The sequence below is a fragment of the Canis lupus genome, chromosome 16, assembly GCF_048164855.1.
Source record: "Canis lupus baileyi chromosome 16, mCanLup2.hap1, whole genome shotgun sequence".
Taxonomy (NCBI): Eukaryota; Metazoa; Chordata; class Mammalia; order Carnivora; family Canidae; genus Canis; species Canis lupus.
The window spans coordinates 21,036,115-21,060,094 of record NC_132853.1 but is presented as its reverse complement, the minus strand read 5'-3'; the positions used below and the strand labels follow the sequence as shown (position 1 = coordinate 21,060,094).

Sequence of the window (23,980 nt, the reverse complement as noted above, 5' to 3'; positions counted from 1 at the left end):
CTTCTTTGCAGGGGATGCCCCTTTCTGTACTCCTGAGCAGCACAAGGAGTGTGCAGAGCCTGCCCTAGGTCAGTACTGGGGGACAAATGGAGTGGAGGGCTGAGACCTCAGAGGCCTTCTGGGTGTGGGAGAAATGGGGCAGAAGGGGGAAGGAAAAGAGCGGGAGGAGAGGCTGACAGGGAGTGGGGGCTGCACTGCAGAGACAGAAGAGGAGGAAGGAGATAAGGGTGGGGAGGGAAGGATGCAGGGATGCAGGCAGGTAGATGAGGGCTGACCAAGCACTGGGGGAAAGAAAGAAAAGTAGAGAGGTGCAAGTAGAGGTAGACTGGGTTTCCTGGAAATGGAGAGCACCAAGGGAATGCAGAAGAGGGGACAGAGATGGAGAGAGGATGCACAGTGGGCATCTGGGTGGGCACCAAAGGAGGTAGGGGAGAGGAGGGGCAGCCGGTGTGCATTTCTTTGCCGTCATTCTCCTCTTCCTCCTCCTCCTCCACTTCCTTCTCCTCCTCCTTTCCTCCTCTTGCTGGGTGCTTCCAGGTTGGAATAACTGCTGGATTCCTCCACTGGAAGGAACACTTCCAGTGGGGGAGATCCCACAAAGAAGCTACAACCCCAGAGCTTGACCCACTCCACATGCCTGCCTCTCTCGGGACCTGGGAAGTGATCTATAATGAAGACAAACAGAGAGGGTGTTTAAATCATATGGGCTCAGTTTCATTCAGCAGCTGCACTTGCTGGAGCTAAAGGGGGACGGCTCTGGACTCGTGCATGCGCCCAGATGCTTCCAGAAGGACTGGTGGGGGAGGCGGGGCTTAGATGAGAGGGAGAGACTTCTGACGTGGACCAAGGCGTCTCTCTTTGGAGTACAGAATCGACAAAGCCTGTGTGTAACACTGCGATGAGCAGACAGACGGAGGGAGGGAAGTGATGTCTTCAGCCACCCCATCCTAGGGGAAGAGGGGAGCAGAGGGAAGGAAGCGTTCCAGAGCAGGGAGGTTGCTTCTAGGGACAGGAATTAGGGATCTTTGCTTGTGCCCTAACCCAGCAGGCAGGAGAGGCAGGCTCTGGCAAAGAAGGAGCCGCAGAGGGAACGCCACGGAGACCTGGGCTTCAGATAAAATGGTCTCCCACGTTTGCCCTTGACGGGAGGCCCACTTTGTGGATGGGAACACTGAGGCTAGGAGCAGAGAAGGCGGCTCCGGGAAGCTGAAGGGGCCAGGACTCCCCGGGAGCGCGTTCTCCGAAAGTGATGCCTTTTCAACAATTTTTAAAGAGCAACATAACAATAAAGGAAGTCAGAGGAGAAGAGGATCCAGAGAAACATGGGAAGAGTGAAGGCCTTTTCAATGAGAGCTCACAGCCTCCCCAGCCTAGAGCCAAAGCCCAGCTCCGCCTCCTCAGGCCCCGCCCCTCACTGCCCCGGGAGGGCACCTCCTCCCAGCCTGGGCCCGCCTCCCGCACCGGACTAAGCCCCGCCCCCTCTCCCCTCCAGGTCTGCTGGCGGAGAAGGACAGTAATTACTGTCTCTGCAGGACACCCTGCAACCTGACCCGCTACAACAAAGAGCTCTCCATGGTGAAGATCCCCAGCAAGACATCAGCCAAGTACCTCGAGAAGAAATTTAACAAATCAGAAAAATATATCTCGTAAGCTAAGTGGGCCTGGCAGGCATAGGGCAAAGGGGTGGAAGCCGGAGGAACTGGGGGTCATTGAGGAAGACGCCAAAGGGAGGCAGTTGGCTCCATTTGGCAGATACTAACCGAACTCAGCTGTGTGCCAAACTCTGTGTTGAGGACTCAGAAAGCAAAGACAAAGATAGTTAGGCTGCAGCCCCTGGACCTTCAGGAGCGTGAAGGAGTATTCCAGGCAGGCCTTGCACATTCTCTTCCCTCTGCCTGGAATGTTTTCCTCTCACACTTTACCTAACTCGTTCCTCATGTGCCAGTCTCCATTTATTTTATTTTATTTTTTTTTAGATTTTATTTATTTATTCATGAGGCACACACACACAGGGAGAGGGAGAGAGAGGCAGAGACATAGACAGAGGGAGAAGCAGGCCCCATGCAGGGAACCCCCTGTGGGACTCCATTCAGGGACTCCAGGATCACACCCTGAGCTGAAGGCAGATGCTTAACCACTGAGCCACCCAGGCGTCCCTGCAAGTCTCCATTTAAAGGTCATCCCCTCAGAGGCGCCTGGGTGGCTCAGTCGGTTGGGTGTCTGTCTTCAGCTCAGGTCATGATCCCAGGAGTCCTGAGATCAAGTCCAGGTCAGGGTCCCTGCTTAATAGGGAGTCTGCTTCTCCCTCCCCCTCTGCAGCTCTCCCTGCTTGTGCACGCTCTCTCTCCGTATGTGTTAAAGAAATAAAATCTTGGGCAGCCTGGGTGGCTCAGCAGTTTAGTGCCGCCTTCAGCCCAGGGCCTGATCCTGGAGACCAGGGATTGAGTCCCACGTCGGGCTCCCTGCATGGAGCCTGCTTCTCCCTCTGCCTGTGTCTCTGCCTCTCTCTCTGTGTGTCTCTATGAATAAATACAATCTTTAAAAAAAAAAATCTTTTCTATAAATAAATAAAAGTCATCTTCTCAAACAGCTAACTTGGTGCCCCTCCCTTTATTTTCCTCTGAAAGCACTCTGGTATTTTCCTTTATAACACTCACCAAAGTGTGTAAGTCTGTATTCCTGTGTGTGTTCCCTACTAAACTGCAAACTCCCTGAAGGCAGGAGCCTTTCCTTTTGTTCTCTGCTGTAGAGTGTCTGGCACAGAGTTGTCACTCAAAGAATATCTTCTAACAGATGAAATGAAGGAAAGCCAGGGGAGAAGAGGTGTCACAAGCAGAGGCTGAGCAGAGAGGATGAGCATGGGGCAGAGCTGCAGCAGGTGGATGCGTCAGAGCCAGAGGGACTTGTGGGCTGAGCTGGCCGTGGGGTGGGGCACTGGGAGGGGACTTGCCCCGAAGAGAATAGGGAGCCTCTGAAGAGCTCTGAGTGGGTGTGTATTTTAGACCACTGCCCTGCAACAGAACTTTCTACAAAGATGGAAATGTTCTGTATCTATGATGTCCAATGTAGGGGCCACTAACCATCTGTGGCTGTTGCGCATTTTAAACGTACCTGTGTGACTGAGGGACTGAACTGTAATTGTAATGTGACTCAGTTGAGCAGTTTTAGAAAGATCCTTCAGGGGGCAGTGCAGAGGACAGAAGGGAAGCCAGGCAGGGAGGGAGGGAGCCTGGCAAGAGGCAGTGGCCATCACTCAGACAAGCCATGGTGACACTTACATGGGGAGGAGGATTTGCCTTTCTCTCCCCAGCCAACCCCACCCACCCACCCACTCCCGCCAAGGCCAACACCAATCCCATCCTGGGTTCAGCTTTGGCTCAGCAGATTGAGAACAGGGGGTACTGAAGCCATTGTGACCAGTGTGGAAGGAGATGGGGAGTAGGAGGTGCCAGGCCACACTGCCGAGCAGACATTCTACCAGCAGCAATGACTTTTCCTGCCAAAATGTGTCTTATTAACACACCTTCCTAAAGGAGCAAAAGGGAACCGGGAACCCCCCTCCCCAGCCAGGTACAGATCTACTCCCTAAAAGCCCTCCCTGACCCTGGCAGATGCCTTGGCAGTGCTAGACTCAGGGCTGCCCACTAGGAGAAGCTTGTTATAAATCCAAGTTGGAACATGGGGGCTCTCACGAGTGGGTAGGGGGTACCCAGCAGGTCAGCTGGCACAAGCAGGGCCAGAGAGTGAAGAGCTTGTCAAGAGAGTACTGAGCAGAGGTGCCTGGGTGGGTCATGGGCTCAGGGAGTGATCCCACAGTCCCAGGATCCAGTCCCACATCGTGCTCCCTGCAGGGAGCCTGCTTCTCCCTCTGCCTGTGTCTCTGCCTCTCTGTGTCTCTCATGAATGAATAAATAAAATAAAATCTAAAAAAAAAAAGAAAAGAAAGTACTGAGCTCACCTGCAGGTGACGAGCCAGGCAGATCTTTTAGAGGCTCAGAGACCTGGAAACCAGGCAGGACTCAGAAAGGAAACAAGGAGGGGACAGCCGAGGGGCAGAGGGTCTATAAAGAGCACAGGGCTGGGGGGGCGGTCAGAACTCTGGGTTCCGAGGCCAGCTCTGCCACTAACCAGATCTAACTTCGGGGCTGGCTGTTGCACTTTCCCGGGCTCAGCCTCTCCTGGGCTCAGCCTCTCCTGCCGTCAGTGGGAAAGCTGTCAGATAATCCGTGCATAGCACCCAATGGTTTTCACCCCATATGATACTGAATATTCCCTCTGCAGAGAGAACATCCTTGTTCTGGATATATTCTTTGAAGCTCTCAATTATGAGACAATTGAACAGAAGAAGGCATATGAAGTCGCTGCCTTACTTGGTAAGTCGGTGTCTGCTGCACTAATTTCCACATGTCGTGGTGGGGAGCGAGGGGAGCGAGGGGGAGCAGGCAGGGGGTGGGCAGGCAGGCAGATAGGTATATGCACCTTCTGAGGAGTCTGGGAGTAATTAACGTGCTAATTACTCCCTCTGTCCCAGAATGGGAAGGACTCCAACGTGACAGGTTTGAGGCCCAGTTCATGCCCCAGTTCAGGCTTGAGTTTCCCCATCACCATAGGCAAGTAAACTAGAAGGCCTCTCAAGGCCTTTCCAGCACTGCCCTGTCAGATTCCTGGGTCTTCTGCCCCCAGGTTGGAGTGAGCCCCAGGGCCACAGTGGGAAGAAAGAGCTGTCAGATGGAGGGAAGGCTGAGCTGTGGGTGGTCCCCAGGCAATAAGGGTCCCCCCCAGGTGGAGCCCAACCTGGAAAGCAACATTGCAGCATTGAGGCCAGATGTTCCCTGTAGACTGAGAGTCCTTTGTCAAACACAGAAGAAGGGCCACATGTCCCCAGATGTCTACAAACCTGACTGCCACCCCCACACAAGTTCACGTCAGCAACCCTGGCCGCATAGGCACATAATGGATGCAGGGAGTTTATTTCAACCCTTCTCCGCCCAATGCAAAACCCACAAGACCTCCAAGGGTGGACAGTTAAAAGACCTGCCCCTGGGGCCTTTCTCCCAACTCCTACTCACTCCCAAGAAAGGACATTTTGCTGTCCCTACAAGGAAAATCAGCTGCTATTGTCTCTGGAAGCTGGGTAGATTGAGAGGGGTATCCCTGGGGGCAGTGGGCAGGTGGAAGGGGAAGTAGAGATGTACAGTGTCACACTGCTGCATACCAGCTACGAGAATATATGTCAGGTCCCTCATCTGTAAAATGGGTCTAACAAAACCACCTGATGAGTTTATTGTGGTGGCTACCTGGGATAAAGCACACACACACACCCCCCAAAGAAGGTCCATACAGAGTAGTTTCTGGTACCTGGACAGTCACCATGCCAGGTACCCAAGGCCCAGCTGGTGCTTCCAGATGCCATCTGAGCATCTCTGCACCTCTCCTAAGAGACTGGGGACTGGGCCACAGCTGGCACTTGCTGGGATAAGGTGGTTGTCACTTGGGTCTCAGAGACTGTTGTGGCCAAAAAGGAATGAGCCAAGAGGTAGAGTCATGCTCCGGAGATGTAGATCCCCTCGCTCTGCCTCTGTCACCTTGTCCATTTCCTAAAGAGAACTAAAGACAGGGCTCTTCCTACCCTCCCCAACATAGGCTCACTGTTCTCTCTCACTCGTGCTTTCTCTCTCTCTCTCTCTCTCTCTCTCTCTTTCTCACACACACACACACACACACACACACACACGCACGCACTGAGGAGGGCCTGACTTCTGAATCTGTCAGAAAGGATAGCTCATCTCTGCATCAGATATGAGGATGAGCATGTTCCCAGCATCTTGTTCCCACCCAGAATAGCCTGCTGAGAAAATCACTCTGCCATCTGTACCTCCCGTGATGAGCGTGTGCCACTCGCAAACCCTCAGCCATCAGGCCCATCGGGCCCTTCCCTCACCACCATGCTGCCCACCCTCACCCCAGTGCACACCGCACATGCCCTCATGCCACGCACAGCACACCTCATCCCAAAGTGTGGCACATGCATGCCCACGGTGGTGAGCTACACATGCCAGTGCAGAGAAGCACAGACCTGCATGCAGGCCACGCGGCAGCAGAGACATGTATGTACATACACACTACGTGTCTACGGACACATCACGTACACCTGCCTGTACACAAACGTGCTCACACAGGTTCTACACACTCAGACACACTATGTCCACCTCCATGAAGCCACACTCACACACACTTAGACACACTCAGTGTCCCTTCCCTAGCCATAAGTAGCCACCTGCATAAACCCATTGACAGCCAGCTGTCTCTTGCTTCTACACAAACATGCATACACAGAGCACCCTGGCACATACCCATACTCGATCACACTGTATGCTCGTGCAAACACACACCTCAAACCTGACCTGTACATCAGTAAGTACATACTTCCCAGTAACGCCCCCACTAAGGGCAGGAGAGGGAGCAGGGTGGGAGGGGAGTAAGGGGAACCATTTGGAGCCCCCTCCCCACCCTCTCTGCCTGCTTCCCTGGGACTGGTTGCCAGACTCCCCTCAGCCGTGATCAGGGATGGAGAGGGCAGGTGTAGCCAACAGATAGTCCTCAAATCTGCGGTCTCCAGGAAGACTGTGCACCCACGCTGGCAGCACCCTCTTTCCCAGCGCTCTCCCTGCCCAGCCCAGCAGCTAACAGTCAGAGGGGTTCCAGCTGGCAAGCACCTCAAGCAATCTCCTCAGCTCCCCTCTCCACCAAATGCCTTCTGAAGGCAAAGCTACCGAGAAGGTCAGGGTTTATCAAAGCCATGCAGCAAGTCAGTAGCCACTCTCCCAACTCAGCCTCTGAGCCCTGAGCCCTCAGCCTCTGAGCCCTCTGCTCCACCACACTGGCTCCGGAGCACAGCATTGGGCTTTTGCAGGCACAAGAACCCCTTGCAGAATCTGACGATAGCTTCTCCAATAGGGACTCTTCCACTACAAATGCCCAGGTACATACATATAACATTTTGCATTCAGTTTCAAAGGGTCTCAAAAAAAAAAGGGGGGGGGGTCTCCAACCATCTGCAACTCCCACAAAAGAGTTGTTCTTGAGCCCTGGTGGGCAAGAGACACCTGGGAACTTAAAAATCCTGACTTCCAGACCCCAACCCCAGAGATCCTGATTGAAAAGACCTGGGGTAGGTCCAGGCATCTACACCCCAGGCAGGTCTCCTAGGAGGGGACCTGAAGACCAGTCAAGAAGGACTTTGGTCAGTGGGGCCTGTACACCCCAAGGCAAGAACCTCTACTCTAGACAAAGACCAAATTGAACAGTTACTTTCAGGTAGGGGAGTTAGGGAATGCTTCCTACAACCTCATCCTGAGGGTGAAACGTACCCTATGTACGGGCCTCGTCATGGTGGCGGGAGCAGGGGAGAGAGTCTCTTCTCCTGTGCCATTGACCCTGAGATCCTCACCCAGGGCACCTGACATCTGACTCTTGGGCTAGACTGTCCTCGCCCCAGACGAGGTTCTTGTCTCACCTTGTGTCTAATCCCAGCCCAGAGCCAGAGCAGGGCCCACTCAGTGTGGTTCTGAAGGTAACTGAATGAGCCCATTGGCCTGTGAGGTCTACTCTAGGTCCTCCAGTAAGCATCTGCGTTAGTTCCCATCTCCACTGGGTGCTTTGCAGCATGAGAGGGAGTTGTCCAAGGCCTGACCTGTTCCAGGCCCAGGCTCCCTATGGATGGGGAGCCATTCCAAAGGTCTGGTTTCTGGGTACATCCGTTCGCCCCTTCCAAGAAGTGCCATGAGTAAAGCCAAATCTTTGATCTTTTCTCTCTCTCCAGGTGATATTGGTGGTCAGATGGGATTGTTTATTGGTGCTAGTATCCTTACAATACTAGAGCTCTTTGATTATATTTATGAGGTAAGATTGGGGCTGTTCATGGGAAAATGACCATCTGCTGGGACCCTCATCCTACCTCAGTGTTCAGAACCAAAGCATGGGGGGTGGGGGGAGGATGGCCTCCTTTCACCCAGAGCCTACTTCCCCCTCCCTGCCTACAGAGATTTATCACCAAGTCCTAGGCAGGGAGGAGGAGGAGGGTCTGAGAGAGACAGAGGCTGGCTCCTGTCCTCAGGGAACTGGAAGAGCTGTGGGCTGTCCACACTTGAAGAAAGGGAGAGGGAGGGTTGAGAAGAAGAGCCCAAATGGAGGCCAGCTCTGAGCCCCTCCCACACAAGACCAGCTGTGGTGGCCTCACACCTGTGTGTGTCTGTGCCCACACGCTCACAGCACACGCATGCGCACACCGCTCACACACATCACTCACAAATGCACACGCACACCGTAGACATACCACTCACTCACACATATACGCTGCATTCACACAACACACACAGGCACACACCTGCCTTCCGGGTGGCCCGTCACCTGAGAAGTACCTGCCCTGGTGCTGGCAGGTTTAAGGAAGGGGCATTTTTGGCAGCCTCCACCAATCCTGAGCAAGAAGAGCAAGAGCACACAGGCCATTTCTACCTGTTCATAGCCTGAGATATCTCCCTCAACAGCGGCTGGAGCAGAGCTTCTGAAAGCTCTGAGGGCACCAGACAGTGGCTTCTAGCTCTGAGCATTTTGGCACTCCTCAGCCTTCCCCTCCTCTCCCCACCTCACCCAGAGCCAGGCAGGCTTAGAGAGCTCCAGAATTCATTTTTTTTTAAGATTTTATTTATTTATTCATAAGAGACAGAGAGAGAGAGAGAGAGGCAGAGACACAGGCAGAGGGAGAAGCAGGCTCCATGCAGGGAGCCCGATGTGGGACTTGAACCTGGGAATCCAGGATCACACCTTGAGCCAAAGGCAGGCGCTCAACCACTGAGCCACCTAGGTGTCCCGGGCTCCAGAATTCTTAAGGGGACTCCTCAACATCTCCAGGACCACCTGAGTTCCAGTCCAGTAAGAGGAGCCTGCAGAGCAGGCATTCTTCCTCCCAGAGAGGGTTGTCCTTGGCCAAAGGCCACTGGGAAACTTTGTGGGGACCTGGAGAACCCCTAAGGCCCACTCCACCTCCCAGCATGGTGACCTTGCTCCCCAAACCCAAATCAGGCTCCCTGGCCAGATCTTATTCTGCTTTGTTTATTAATTTTGGTGAAAAGCTGTATATAAAGTTATGGAAATCGCATCATACCAGGTAACATGTTTAATGCCCACCCTTTATTGCTAAGAATCAAATATTATCGATTCAGGGGTGCCCTGCTCTTATGAACAGTGGGACTGTCAGGCCTCATCCCCCTGGCCCAGCCTCAGAAATGGTCTCCTAGGCTGTTCATGCACACCCTCTGTCCGCAAGAGAAAAACAGTCCCCATGCCGATGGGCCCTCCTCTGACCTCCCGCCAGGCTCTAGCTCCTGCACCAAAACCTCACTTCAGCCAAAAGCTTGGGGAGGGGCTGCCAGAACTGGTGCCAGGCTGGGCTGAGCCAAGTCAAGGGAGGTCCTCTACCTTCGCACCATTCCCCCAGCCTGACCAACCTCGTCCTGATTTTCTTGCAGCTGATCAAAGAGAAGCTCTTAGACTTGCTTGGCAAAGAAGAGGACGAAGGGAGCCACGATGAGAACGTGGTAAGAGAAGCCCATGCACCATAGGTTGTCCTAGTCCCCTGCTCTTGCGGGCCTTAGGAGACCAGGTGCCGGGCCGGGGCAGGAAGGACGCCCCTCACCGCACACCTTAACGTGGCTTGTCGGAGGACACTCCCATGTGCCCCAGGCCCGATAGCAAGCCGTGGGCACAGGGAATTCCAGGAGCTGCTGCGAGGGGAGGTCCTGGCTGGCGCAGTCCAGCTTGTCCAGGGCCAGGGGGCTACTGCTCTCAACTCCTGCCGTGGGAGAAGCAGGAGGCCCTGCTCCCTTATTTCTCAGGGCAGCAAAATGCAAATAAGGACGTCACTGGTGCTCTATTCCGTTTGAAGGGGACACGGAACTTGGGGCCCCGTGAGGTTGGTAGCAGCAGTGATACCCATCATAACTGCCAATACCACGTGCCAGGGACCCGAAAGGCACTGTGCCATGTGCCTGGAGAGTGCCGTATGGCTTCAGCTGCACAGTTACCCCCAGAGAAAAGTCTTTTCTTATCTCCATTTTGTATTTGAGGCACTTGAGACCCAGAAGCCCACGGTCCCCCAGCTGGTGAGTGGCAGAGCTGGACGCAGAGCTCCCCTGACCCCCGTCCTGCTCTGCCTCTCTTGCGGCTCTCTGCTCTCCTTCCCAAGGCTCGAGCCTCGGCCTCCTGGTGTCTCCAGCTCTCCCCAGAGGAGACTTCTGCCCTGGCAGCACCACGCCTACTAGGCAACCATCCCCCAACCCCCCAAGTCAGCAGATCCAAAATGAGGCCAGCCCCATCCCCCAGACAGGCCCCCATTTCTGTTCCAGACACTATTTCTCTACCCACCTCCCAGGCTAAAAAAATCTCTGCTTTGGTTCTCTCGGGCCCCTGCGGCTCCGTTGAGTAGAAGACTGAGGAGGGGAGGGCAGGTGGAAGGGGCCCAGGCTCTGGACTCAGGTCCGTAGCTGTGTGTAGCTGTGTGCCCCAGCATCTGCAGACTCACAGGGACCTCGGGCAGGCGATATTTGGATTCAGTGGGGCTGTGCCTATAAAGCCAGCAGCAGTGCCCAGTTTATAGTAAGTGCTCAGCAAGTGGAGGTTCCCTCCCTCACCCCACCTTCCCTCTGCCCTCAGAATGTCTCCAGTTACAGCCTCCCCTCTGCTCCCTGCCCCTCCCCTAGATCCTCCCCCTCCCACCACTCCCCCTCCCCAACCCCATCCTCATCAAATCTCCACAACATTCTTGGCACAGCCTCCTAGACAGTATCTGCTCCCATCCCTCCCAGCCTCCAGCCTGCTTCTGCAGCCTGGGAGTCACTGGGCAGACGCAAGGCCCTCCCAGCCTTGCCCTGCTCAGGGACCTGAGACTGTTTTCCTCTGGCCTAACCCTAAAGCTCCATTGTGACTCCTCTGCTTCTGGGTTTTGGGTGCCTCCCCACTCCTCTTTGGCCTCAGCAATTGGCCCCCCCTTCCCCCAAGTCTAGCCACAGGCTCTACCTTCTCCATCCCAAGTAGGTCTCAAGGGGGACCCCCCAGGATGAGGGTGGGGAGATATCCTCCTGCCCCATAACTAGAGAGCACTCAGATGTAGCTTCAGGTGGCACATTAGGGGCACCTCTAGAAGAGAAGTTCAAAGCAGCTGCTGAGCCCCATCACCAGGGAGCCCTCTCCCCACCCTGGGGGCACCTAGATGGGCAGTGGTAAGGCAGCGAGCCTCCCCACCCAAGCCTCGTGCCTCACCACCACAAACCAACCCCAAGATGTCTGGGGCAGAAGCAGTGGTGCCCTGGGGAGAGCCCACAAGCAGGCCTACGGTTCCCAGGGCCTAGGCTGGGCTGCCAATGGCATCGTGATGCCATTTCACAGAAGGAATCTCAACACCCACTGTCCCCCTCCCTCCAGAGCACTTGTGACACGATGCCAAACCACTCTGAAACCATCAGCCACACTGTGAACGTGCCCCTGCAGACGGCCCTGGGGACCTTGGAGGAGATCGCCTGCTGACGGCCCTTGGACCACCTGGCACCCCCCAAACAGACCTGGAGGCCCGAGACCCAGGACAGGGGACAGCAGGCTCAGGTGGGACAGCCCCCGATGACAGAAAGAAGCAAGAGCCCCCTATGCACACATAGCAAACTCTCTGCCAAAACCTCGCTGCGGCCACGTCTGACATGACGCGTCCTCGGGCCCCGCCGTGCGTCCCTCTTAGGAGAAATGAGTCACACTCTGGAACTGTCCAAGAACCAACCTGCCATCACATCTCACTGCCAGATGTATAAAGCACCTGCATGCTCAGACTGCTCACGGCGCCACCTCCACGTCTGTGTCTGTACACGACTCTCCTCCGTGTGCTTTCTAGCGGCCACTCTGCAGCCGTGCAGTGGGACCAGCTTCCAGCCCCAGGGTCACCCTGTGGCCACGCTGGAATCACAACTGCAATCAAGGGGGAAAGCGTAGAACTCTCAACCACGTCCGGTCCTTGTGTACTTTGTGAAGGTTCTTAACCTGCCCACAATCCCCTTCCCCGAGCTGGCCTGTGGGCTGACCGGGGCCACCCCCACCCCACCCCACCCTGGCTCAGCGCCTGGGGGAGGCAGGGTGGCCTGGGCAGCTCCGGGGCTCATCCATGGGACCCACGTCATTCTGCTGTCCCCGTGACCCAGCTTGTTTCCTTTGGGGGGCTTGTTTTGTCTGTCTGTCCGAGATCTGTTTTTGTTTTGTTTTGTTTTCCGAATTTGGGTTTTGATGTTCTGAGGTTTGGTTTGATTTGGTTTTTCCATTTTCTCTGGCGTTTATTTATTCGTGCTTCCAGTCACGGTCATATTAAAAGCTGGTCTTGTGGAAACGGCTGAGTCGGTGCTGCCTTTTCCCCATCAGGGCTCCCTCCCTGAAGCCTTTTGAAAGGGCTAGGCCTGCCAGTCCAGACCCACAGATTATATATATATATATAAAGCTTCCTGCAACGACACTTAGCTTTACCAAGTGTACAGAGTGCATGCACTTCTAGTCTATTCTAAATCTCTAAACACTATTGGTTGCAGCCTCATAAATGATTTCATGACCACTAACAAGTGACAGCCCGTGGTCTGAAATGATGCAATCCTGGACCAGAGGTGTGTGGCTTGAAGAGGCAGGGGGTGGAGAGGTGGGGCAGGCAATGAATGCTGCCCAATCCTAGAAACCATGAAAAAAGCCTCTGTCTTCTGTCCTGACTCCTCTGACTCTGGCCTCCCTCCCGCACACCAGTCTCTCTAGGCCCTCTGCACCCCACCTCCTCTCCTCACCCACATCAAACAGACCTGCCTGTCCCTGCAGAAGTCACACTGGCTTCCTGCCTTGCTCCCCAGCTGAGAGACTGTCCAAGCGGGAAAGGTGGGTGGAGGTGCCCCATGGGGAGAGGGCAGGCCCTTTTGAGCCCCTCTGTGGCAAAGGAGAGCTTCCCATCTGGGCAAAATCCTTGTGCTCGGGATCATACTCATTCCAGGGCACAGGTTCCTGTAGCCTAAGCTTTACTTTCCCGCCTTCCCCCACCACTCACTACCCCAGGTCTCCCCCAGAACCTCATGTGGTTTGTACCTTCCTCTTCATGCACAGATGTACAGAAGGCACTGACTGGACCAGGAGCTTGGGGCTGTGGCCCTGGCTCTGCCTCCCAATCTCTATCCTGATCTCAATCCCCCTCTGTCGTCTCCCCTTCTTTCCCCTGCCTGATCCACTCCTACACAAGGAAAAGGTTTTCCCCAGGGACCTGCTGAAAAGAACCTGGCCCCAGGAGTTAGGAAGGCTCTCCAGCACCTTCTTGCAGCAGCCGTGTGATGATGGACACCTGCACCTCTCTGGATTCAGGTCCCTCAATTTGAGGATGAAAATAATATTGTACCCGTGTCTTCACAGATGATTTCAGAGGCCTCTTCAGACTTGAGGCACATGACAGCACTACTCCCCTTGTGCGGAGGGGGATGAATCAAAGCAGCCATGCCCGGACACATACAGTGGCCAGGAGGCGGCTGGGACACAGCATCCTTGAGATGCCTCTTCCCAGTACCTTCTCAGCTGGGCTCGTCTGGTGCTGTTGGCCAAGGTGAGCTTTAATCCTTAGGAACTGAGCGCAATGCTGCTGGAAGGCACCCTGTTTTCATTTTCTACCACCACTATAACATAATTACAACAAACATAGTGGCTTAACACACAAATTTATTGTCTTCGACCTCTGGAGGTCAGAAGGCTGACAGGATCTCACCAGGCTAAAATCTAAGTGTCAGCAGGCCTGGGTTCCTTCCAGAGGCTCTAGAAGAGAAACTGTTTCCTCACCTTTTCCAGCTCCTAGAGGCCACCCACATTCTGTGGCTGGTGGCCTCTTCTCCCATTGCCAACTCTGCAATGGTGGATAGAGTCCTTACCTCACACAACCGTGACCTCCTGGGTCACACCTCCCTCTATCCCATAGATGTGACCCATCTCTCTTCTCTTGACCCCTTCTTCCACTTTAGAGGGACTCTTATGATTAGACCAGGCTCTCCTGATAACCCATGATAATGTCCCCATTTTAAGGTCATTAACTTCATCACAAACTTCAAAGTCTCTTTGGCCACAGGGAATAACATATTCACAGGTGCCAAGAATTAGGACGTGGCCATCTTTGGGGGCCACTGTTCTACCTACCAAAGGCCATTTGGAGCATATAGCCTACTGCCCTCATTATTCAAATGAGCAGACCCAATAGAGGGGAGGGACTTACCTAACATCACACAGTGAATTCATGGCCATGCCAAAGGCACTCCCAAGCTTCCAGGCTCACAATTCCATTTGAAAATTCCATCTAGACCCACCAACATGACGCAAAGCAAGAAACATTGAAAGTGGACATTCCCAGGGCATGGAAGTCCCTCTCCTTAGACAGACACATGCCCTACTGCATCAGGCTGGAAAATGTCCTTCTGGTGCCTAGACTGTCAGATGCAGAGGAACAGTGAGCATTCTCAGACTGCTCCCATCAGGGACAGAAACAAATGAAATGTCTGTTCAGTGAGTTGGGAATCTACTGGATACTTCTGCCTTGTTCAGTTTAACAGTTTCGTAAATGTTTTTAAAATCTATACTAAAGTTGCAATTTGAACTTCTTCATTGGATTTCTGCCTTCCTTTCAAAGAAAGAAAGAAAGAAAGAAAGAAAGAAAGAAAGAAAGAAAGAAAGAAAGAAAGAAAAAAAAACTTCAGATCAATTTGTGATGGAGCACAGAATATTCTAATGGGTTTGGATTGCCCCAAGCCTCACATATGTACCTGCCCCTTCCAATTTGGGGATTTTAGTTTTGTTCGTTTTGGAGCAAATCTACATACTTAACCTGTTAAAGGGAAAAAGATAGGAAATTCAAGAGAGCAAATTAACAGCTCCGTGTACCAATCAGCTACTGATTGGTATTAGCCAGTTGTTAACTAAAGACACAGTTTTACACCTGAATTCTTGAGAGTGGTGGTATATTCTCTTCTTATTTCCAACAAGTAGCCGTGTGTGTAATCATTTCCTCAGTGAAGACCTGGAGACATTTGGTAGACAGAAGAGACTCAGGAACGTGTCACATTTTCGAGAGAGACCCAAATGATGACCAGAGGGCCAGGAGTTTAGAGCAGTCACAAGCCCAAACCACACATCGAATTATCAGTAATCTCAAAGAACCAAATCAATCATTCGATCCATCAAATAACAGCACATAACCTCAGAAACAGAATCAGTGGGGTTTGCTGCAGTTAGGGGCAGTGGGAGGAAAAAGCATTTCTGTGAGTAGCCATGCCAAGGACTGAGCTAGCTGCTTGCACACTGTTGCTTTGTTGTTTTTGGCAGAGAGAAGCGGAGTTATTTTATTTTCCTCTTTCCAGCTTGAAGCTATTTTTGTAAGAGTCTTTATCATGAACACGCCTAGTGAGAAAGGTTCACAGAGGGTCTCTGGAGAAAGGATCTTGGTGAGCGGGGAAGGAGGAACTCAAAGGCAGACACCACCCAGGGGTGTGATCTTGGTGGGTACCATGTTTTCTCAGGGGGAGCTCAGCTCAGCCTGCCTGACCCTAGAGGCCCAAGGACCTGGGACCTCTTCCTCCACAAACTCCAAGATTTTAATTTAATTTTGAAAATTAATCTCAGAGCAAAGGCGAGGGCCTTCAGAAAGCACCAGTGAATGAGCTCCCCCATTATAGAATAGAGAAGGACGCTCTGGGGGCCAAGGATGCTGCTGGCCCTGATCCATCACACCCAGAGCAACCCTATGCTGCTTGATTAGCTTCCTGGCTTAGCTGGGAAGCGGAAACACAGAAAGAACACAGGATCACTATTTATTTCAACTCCCATTGATTGGCTGTCCATTATATGCTGGGAACTTGCCCCTAAGGAATTTATCATCTGAGCAGGGAATCCCGACAAGTAAACACACGACTATAAAGATGAACCCAGGTTCAGAAAACAAGAGAGCAGCACATGCCAAGCCTGCAGGTCAGGGAGTGCTAGAGAAGGGACACTGCCATGTAGGTCCAGGGAACCCAAGCAAAGAAGGGGAAGGGGAAAACATCCAAAATACCACTTAGAGATTAGCAGGTGCAAAGGATGAGAGACGTGTCATGGCTGAAGCCCTTCAGCTCCTTCCCTTGCCCTCCAAGTGTTTATAAAGATACTTTCCAGCCGAGGGTTGATTTATTTAGCAAATGGCTTTCTCCTCATTCATCTGAGACTCCTGGCACACGGAATCATTTTGTACTTGTATATTCCAAGGGCTAATAGGTTGGGTGCATTTGGGACCAGAAGTTCCCTGGGGACCAAGAAACAGATCAGTGGAAACCAATCCAGCCTGAGGATGGGTGAGAGGAGGAAAGTCTCTTACTGATTCCATTTAACATTTGTGGAAATCTATGCTCACTGATTTTGCAAGAGCAAAGCAACAGTGGCAAAGGCTTTAAAGAGAGAGTTAAAGGATTGGATCTCCAACCCGTTTCTGCTAAAAACTGACCATAGAACATTGGACAAGTTACCTCACTTCTCTGGACCTCAGTTTCCCCCTCTATATAAGAAGAGGGGGTGGAAAACGAAGAGACATCCTTTGGTGTGCCCCAACTTTAATGGTCTATGAGTATAAGCCAAGAATGGGAATCAGGCATCCAAGCTAGTATTTAATGATGCCAGGTTTGGGGGGTGAAATTATGAGGATTAAATAAGCTAAGGCAAATACTTTCTCTCTTCTTTTCTTTTTTCTTTCTGTAACACATTGATTCTTAATCTTGTCTGAATTCAAAATAAGGTGAAAGCTAGGAACTCTCTCTCCCCAGGAAAAAAAATGCACATGGTCATGAAAATATATATGCAATTTTGCATTTTATTTCAGGAGGGTTATGGACTCCCCCTCCCCCAGAGCCCATCTGTGATCCTCTAGGGCTGCTCTGAGGTAGAAAAAGACTCCCTGGTCCAGAAGGTGCTGACCCTTCTCCCACAAAAGAGCCACAGCCCCACAAAGAGCAACCAACATTTCTTCTCCTAAATTGACATAATGGCTGTCATTTTTCAATTTGCAGGAGGGAAAAGGGAAAGATAGATAGGATTTGATCAATTTCAAGTCTTTCCTCCTGTAATTTTTTTTAAACCTTTGGCACCTGCTGCAGCTTGTATGCAAATGAGCTCCCACAGATGGCAAAATGAATGAGCGAGCAGAAAATGAATATGAACAGAGAACCTTGAGATGTGATTTCATAAAATTATTTTATGTGTGCAGTGATTTTGAGGGCTGAGGAGACCTACAGACATAGAAAGCAACCCGCAGCATCGCTTGGCAAACATCCCCGTGGCCTGGTTCTTGGAACGTAACCATTGACCCCACTATGAACATGCATGAAATGCATGCCTCATGTTCTCGGCTGCTGTTGAGCCCCAGATACACAGCACTGTTGACATCTCACTCATTCCTGAGCAGGAAGGTAATGATGCTTTTTCTTTAAAAGACAAAACAACAACAACAACAACAACAACAACAACAACAAAACAGCTTTTGATAATGACAGCAAGTGATGCTTTGGGATGGGGAATTAGGATCTCCTGTCTCCTTGAAGCTGCCCTCCATGCCTCTGCCTCTGAAGGAAGTGGCTGACATGACTGACTTATCACCATCATGGGCCCTTTGTCTTTTTCTTTTAAGATTTTATTTATTTATTCATGAGAGACACAGAGAGAGAGAGAGAGAGAGGCAGAGACACAGGCAGAGGGAGAAGCAGGCTCCATGCAGGGAGCCTGACGTGGGACTCAATCCCGGGACTCCGGGATCATGCCCTGGGCCGAAGGCAGGCACTAAACCGCTGAACCACCCAGGGATCCCCACCATCATGGGCCATTTGTCTTTAGTGGAATCCAGATTTGTGGTTACCTTTCAAAAGGAATTATAAAATGGGCCCAAGACAAAGTGACCAGTGGGCACCAGAGCATACCCAATGTAACCAGCCTTAGAGGCAAGAGGTCAAAGAACAGTTCGAAGAAGATATCCCAGCACCAGGCAAGGTCTCTGTCCAGAATACTTCACTCCATGGGCCAGGCACTGTGAGTTCATATACTAAGAAGACACAGTCCCAAGGTCTCAGAGTCTAGTTGGGTAGAGGTGGGCAACAGATGTACATGCAAGAACCTGAATAGTAATCAAGCTATGCTGAAGGTGCATGAGGCACAGTACACTAGGTCCATCTGCCAGGCTGAGGTGGAGTGGGTTTTGGCCAAAGCCTTGAGAGATGGGTGGGAATTGTCTGGCAGGCAAATACCTAAGCAAAATCTTAGAGGCACAGGAGAATTAGGAGGGTCTGGGGAAGGACAGATCCCAGCTGAATGGGACTGGGCTGTCTCTCTGCTGCCCTCTCTCCACTGTGCCTTCCCATCCCTGGGGTCCAGCCCCCTAGAGTCCATGGGCTCGTTGAGCTATGAAGACTGGGGCATGCCAAGGACAAAGAAGACTTTAGAATCCAATGGCTCCATCTGAATCCCAGCTCCACCAGCTGCACTATGTTGGTCAAACTCTAAAACTTCTCTGGACTCAGTTTCCTCCTAAAAATGATGGTGACCTACTTCCCAAGCACGCTGTGAGGTTAGTGAGATTAACTACGGAAAGTGCCAATGCTTGACACATGAATAGAGATGATGAAACCCATCCTACTAGCCAACTGCATGGACAGTGACTGCCACTGAAGCATCAAGAAGGATCCCTGGCCCGTAGTAGGATAGAAGTTTGTGCTCAGTTTGTAATGTTGGCCACAGGCAGGAAGTGGTGACACATATGCTACCCCAGAGAAGGTGTCCAGTAAATGCTGGACCCCATCTGACCAGGCCAACCTCCCACTCTGGAAGCTTCAGGCCAGTGCCATATCCAGTTGAAAGGGTGAGTCTTATAGGCAGAGCACAGGGACCCAGCCCAAGAAGAGTGCTCAGCAGAGCGTTCCTCACCTACCAAGAGTCTCTGCCTGCTTCACCTGTACCTACAGGTAGAGAAGGGGCAGTACCTAGGTAGCTAATCATCCCCAGTTAGCACAAAAGATCTAGAAAAGCCCACTTCCCATTGGTCTCCTGGAGTCAAACTAGCCAAGAATGAGGTGGCTTGGACTAAAAGAGTGACAATAATGCACTTCATTCTCCCTGTATTCTGTAGAAATCTTTGCCACCTGTCCAAACGGTCCCCCTTCTCCTTCTGCTCCTTCTTCCCCTCTCCTCTTCCTCCTTCTTAGCAAACTGTATTGAGGATGTGGCGCAGGCAACCCAAGTACACCCAGTCACCAGGACAGGTAGGACATACTCCAGGCCCCACGCTGTGCCAGGCCCCTGTACTGGGTGACTCACTGCCCTATATCATGTGATCAGTGCAATATTGCAAGGTGGCTTTTATCTGCTCCCCTCATCCCTGAGGACCACTGAGGCTCAGAGAAGTGGAGTGACTTTCCCAAGTTCAGGCAGCCAGAATAAGAGGGGAAAAAAAAAAAAAAAAAACTTTGTGCCAGCTTTTCCCAAATCGTGCTGAACTTCCTCTGTAAGACATGGTTAAGGGGGAATTAAGTGGGATTTGGATGAAAAACAGCCAGGTTGGTCCTACTGAGAGGTAGAAAGTCTCCCCAAGAGGGCTCAGGAGGGTCAATAGGTGCATCTGGAGGGAGTCTAGGGCCTGACACATAGCTGGTACTTAAGACCATTGCATAAAACTGCTGACCTATTGAAGAGGTATCAGGGCTTATTACTGATTCTGCAAACATGAGCTGACTGCTCACCATTCATTCTTTCATGCACCAGTCATGCATTCATTCATTCACTGAGAACCCACTATGTTCCAGTCACTATTCCAAATGCTGGAAATAGAAGGAACAGACACATTTCCTGCTCTCATGGTGCTTACTATCTAGCATAAGGAGACTGAAAAGGGGATTCGTGTAAATTCACATGTGCATGAAATAATCTCAGACAGTAATACACACTATGGTGCTAAGATAGTGACAAGAGGGGAGAAGAGCTTCCCCTCAGCTTTGGCAGTCAGAGAAGTTAATCTGAGGATGTGAAATTGAGACAAGAGCTGGCTGAAGACAAAGGAATAGCCACTCAAGGATCTAAGGAAATGGTATTTCAGGAAGACAAAGGGCAGGTGTGAAAGCCCTGCTGTGAAAACAAGCATGTTGATTGTCTGGAGTAAATGAATGGGGAAGAATGGCAGGGGATGGTGAAAGGTAGGAAGCAGCATACTACACTTGGGGATACCAGAGGCACAAACCAACCAGAATGAAAGTTTTTGAACAGTTGAGAAATGAATTGGTAGATGTCAGCTGAGCCTGGCTTGTGAAAGATCTTGGGTACAAGCCAAGGACCTTGCACTTTAACCTAAAGATGAGAAAAATCATTGTGGCTTGAATGTAAGGAAGTAACAAGGTGGAAAGCTCATCGGGAGGGAGGAACTAGGATGGCAAGGGACACCCTCATGAGGCCATTGCAATTGCCCTAGGAAAGAAGTGACTGGGGCTTGAGTTAAAGCAGTGGTATCTGGGACAGACAGGAGGGATAGATATTAAAAAGGTAAAAGAGGCAGGGGTGGCTCAGTCAGTTAAACAGCTTTCCTTGGCTCAGGTCACAATCCAGGGTCTTAAGCATAGAGCCCCACATTGGGCTCCCTGTTTCTTCTCCCTCTGCTCCTCCCCACTCCTGCTCATGTTCTCTCTGTCTCTCAAATAAATGAATAAAATACTTTTTTAAAAAAAGTAATAGAGGCAGGACATAATGAACAATGGAATGTGGAGTGAGAACGTGACATGGAAGCAAGGAGATGCCAGGAGCTAACCCAGTTACTCAGTCTGAGAACATCACTTAGAAACTGGGACTTCCAAGTGGACCTGTAGACCATTTAACCTCATGCACAGGTGAGGGCTGTCTCCTGGATTCTCCTCTTCCATCTCCATCTGCTCTTGGTCTACCCCCTAGCCCAGGGCTCCAGCATCCCTTGTCAAGGCCTGAGCCCTACCCAGCCCCATTTTGACAGGCCCTGAAGTCATCATGCCTGCCTAGAGCCTCCAAATCCTTTTAACTACTCTTGCTTTGATTCCAAGGGTTTCACCATCTACTTCTGAGTAAACGGGACCCACTGGAGCAATCAGCTGATTGCAGGTAATGGAAACCTAAAGTGAAGTGGAAACAGGTTATGAATCACCCAGAGATAATGAGCCAGGGGTCTCTGGCTAGGTGAGGGAGAGAGTGGACTGCAGGTGACCCAGGACAACTACCTCTCAGCAAAGTACACCTAAGAGCACATAGAATCATATGGACCTAGGTGCAAATTTATGTTTTATAAGCCTCTGTTTCCTTATCTGTAGAATGGGGAGAATAAGGGATTTCCATCATAGTAATGTTCTAGGGTCTGGATTAGATGATGCATGGCACGTGGTAGGCACACAGTGTTGTTTTAATATTAAAAAGAGAATATGTCCCTGTGACTTCATGAAAATGAATCAATTCTTCGTTGATCCCCAGACCCCCAACTCTCAGCAACAACTTGCTTCTTCACCACTGTCCACTTGTATGAGCAGCTCTCAAGTTTTAGCATCACCTCGACTTGGAGGCAAGAGCTCCACTGGGAGGCAGAACCAAAAGCCAGGGTGGGACACAAGGCAGGGTCAGCTCTGCTCTGGCGATGTGAGTGGCCCAACACCAGACCAGCAGTGGAAAGAAACTGGCCTACCTCACCAGCTGTGGACACTTAGCCACACCTCTGCTGTTTGCTGACCAGTGGATCTGGAGATGGCAGGTCAGTGGGAAGGGGTGGTAGACATTAGAGTAATCTCTCCTCCCTGGGAAGCACTAACCATGCCTCAATCTGAGAACTGCAGGGTTCTCTGAGTCCTTTCCAGAAAAATCTACAATCTCAACTCAGGGCTCAGCCTCTCAGACATCACCTCAGTTGCTTCTCTTGCTACCACATCCACAGTGATCCTGAGATTGCCCACCATCCTCCTTCAGATATAGTCCATCCCAAGGGACCTGAGACATGCGCTAGAAGTTAATGGAAGACAGGGCTGCCTCCTTCTGAGCTTCCCACATATTGAGGGAGGCAGAGAAGTGCGGTGTGCTGCCTGAAAGCCACCCACACCCTGCCCCCAATCCTCCAGCTCCCAGCAATGGTCAGCAGTAGCCGGGAAACTTCCTTTCCCAGGCTGGGTTGGCCATGAGCACTTGAATTTCCTGACTCTAGAGGGCACTGGAGAGCAGGGTGCGAGTCTCCTGAAGCCCAGGTGGTGTCTCCACTGCAGATGCACCACCCCATGGCTCCTGCCAGGATGCTAGTGGTCTCCAGGGGAAAAGCCAAGGCCCTGTGGCCACCATCTGTGACCAGAGCCACAGAAAACAAATGTCCCAAGGACCTTCCCAAATAAGCCAGGTGTACACATCAGACCCAGGTAAGGTTGCCAGATAAAATACAGTACGCATTTTTTTTTTTTTTTTTTTTTGCAAGAGACAGAGAGAGCACATGCATGCACAAGTTGTGGCAGGGAGAGCGGGTCAGAGAGAGAGGGAGAGAGAGAATCCCAAGCAGGATTGGAGCTCAGTGCAAAGCTCAATGTGGGGCTTGATCTCACAACCCTGAGCCAAAATCAACAGTCCAAGACTTGGGGCGCCGGGGTGGCTCAGTTGGTTGAGCGCCTAACTCTTGATTTTGGCTCAGATCATTAACTCAGGGTCATGCTAGCCAGCTTCCATCTCTCAGAATATTTCCCCCCACATCACCTGCACATTTTTCTTTTTTTTTTAAGATTTTATTTATTTATTCATGAGAAACACAGAGAGAGAAAGAGGCAGAGACACAGGCAGAGGGAGAAGCAGGCTCCACACAGGGAGCCCGATGTGGGACTCGATCCTGGGTCCCCAGGATCACATCCTGGGCTGTAGGCGGCGCTAACTGTTCAGCCACCTGGGGATCCCCCACCTGCACATTTTTCATTCCTGTCTTATGCTGCCCCCAAAATTCTCCCAACTAGAGATTGAGTTAGGTTGATACAAATTCTCTCATGTTGGTATCTATTTGTCGATCCTTTCTCGTGCCTAGTTGAGATGAGTTAGAAGGAGGGACTAAGAATTTCATTTCTGAGAAATAATTTTGTAGGATATAACTGTTGAGGGCTAAGAGGATGGAGAAGTGAACTTGGTGGGGTTGGGGGAGGAATGGACAGGATACAGCGTGAGCTCAGTTCATTCTTGGGAAGCAGGGAGAGTGCCTGGGAAAAACTTGCTCAATTAAAAAAATTATCTGTGGGGGTGCCTGGTGCTCAGTCCAGTAAGCAATAAACTCTTGGTTTTGGCTCAGGTCATGATCTCAGTGTTGTGGGATCAAGTTCCATATCAGGCTCTGTGCTCATCATGGAGTCTGCTTGAGATTCTCTCTCTTCCTCTCCCTCTGCCCCTCCTTGCCCTGCATATGCATGCTTTCTCTCTCTAAAATAAACAAATCTTAAAAAAAAAAAGTCAGTTGCTTAACCGACTGAGCCACTCAGGTGCCTCAAACAATACATCGTTTTTTAATATAAGTGTGTCCCATGCGATATTGGGGACACACGTATAGTAAAACTTATTTGTTGTGTATCTAAAATTCAAATTTAACTCAGGCATCCTGTTTTGGTTATCATTGTTTGTTGTTTGTTTGTTTGGCCAAATCCAGCAAACCTAGATCCAGGTAAAAGTCTAAGAAACTCTACCAAGTGTGGACAAGGGAGGTACTGACCCTCCCCACTCCCGCCCCACCCCAGGTCTCCAGGAATGGTGGTAAGGCTTCCATGGTAGGCTTTTTGGAGCCCATCTGGAGCCCAGCCCAGGTGGACAGGTGAAGAAACTTTGACATGCCACCTGGAAACACAGGGATAGGTGAGAATCACAC

General features: G+C 51.4%; 1 protein-coding gene across 3 annotated transcripts in view; it reads left to right on the top strand.

The window, feature by feature from the left end:
• ASIC2 (acid sensing ion channel subunit 2) overlaps positions 1–12,421 on the top strand; it is a 995,000-nt gene extending 982,579 nt beyond the window's left edge. For 2 of the 3 annotated variants that reach the window (XM_072779486.1, XM_072779485.1), the window contains exons 5-10: positions 12–68; positions 1,493–1,646; positions 4,282–4,373; positions 7,823–7,902; positions 9,528–9,596; positions 11,479–12,421. In XM_072779486.1, the coding sequence (XP_072635587.1) occupies positions 12–68; positions 1,493–1,646; positions 4,282–4,373; positions 7,823–7,902; positions 9,528–9,596; positions 11,479–11,580 (554 nt within the window). In that variant the 3' untranslated portion in view covers positions 11,581–12,421. The remainder of the gene's footprint in view (positions 1–11; positions 69–1,492; positions 1,647–4,281; positions 4,374–7,822; positions 7,903–9,527; positions 9,597–11,478) is intronic. The other variant, XM_072779487.1, reaches the window with a different exon arrangement.
• Positions 12,422–23,980: the final 11,559 nt, after the last annotated feature.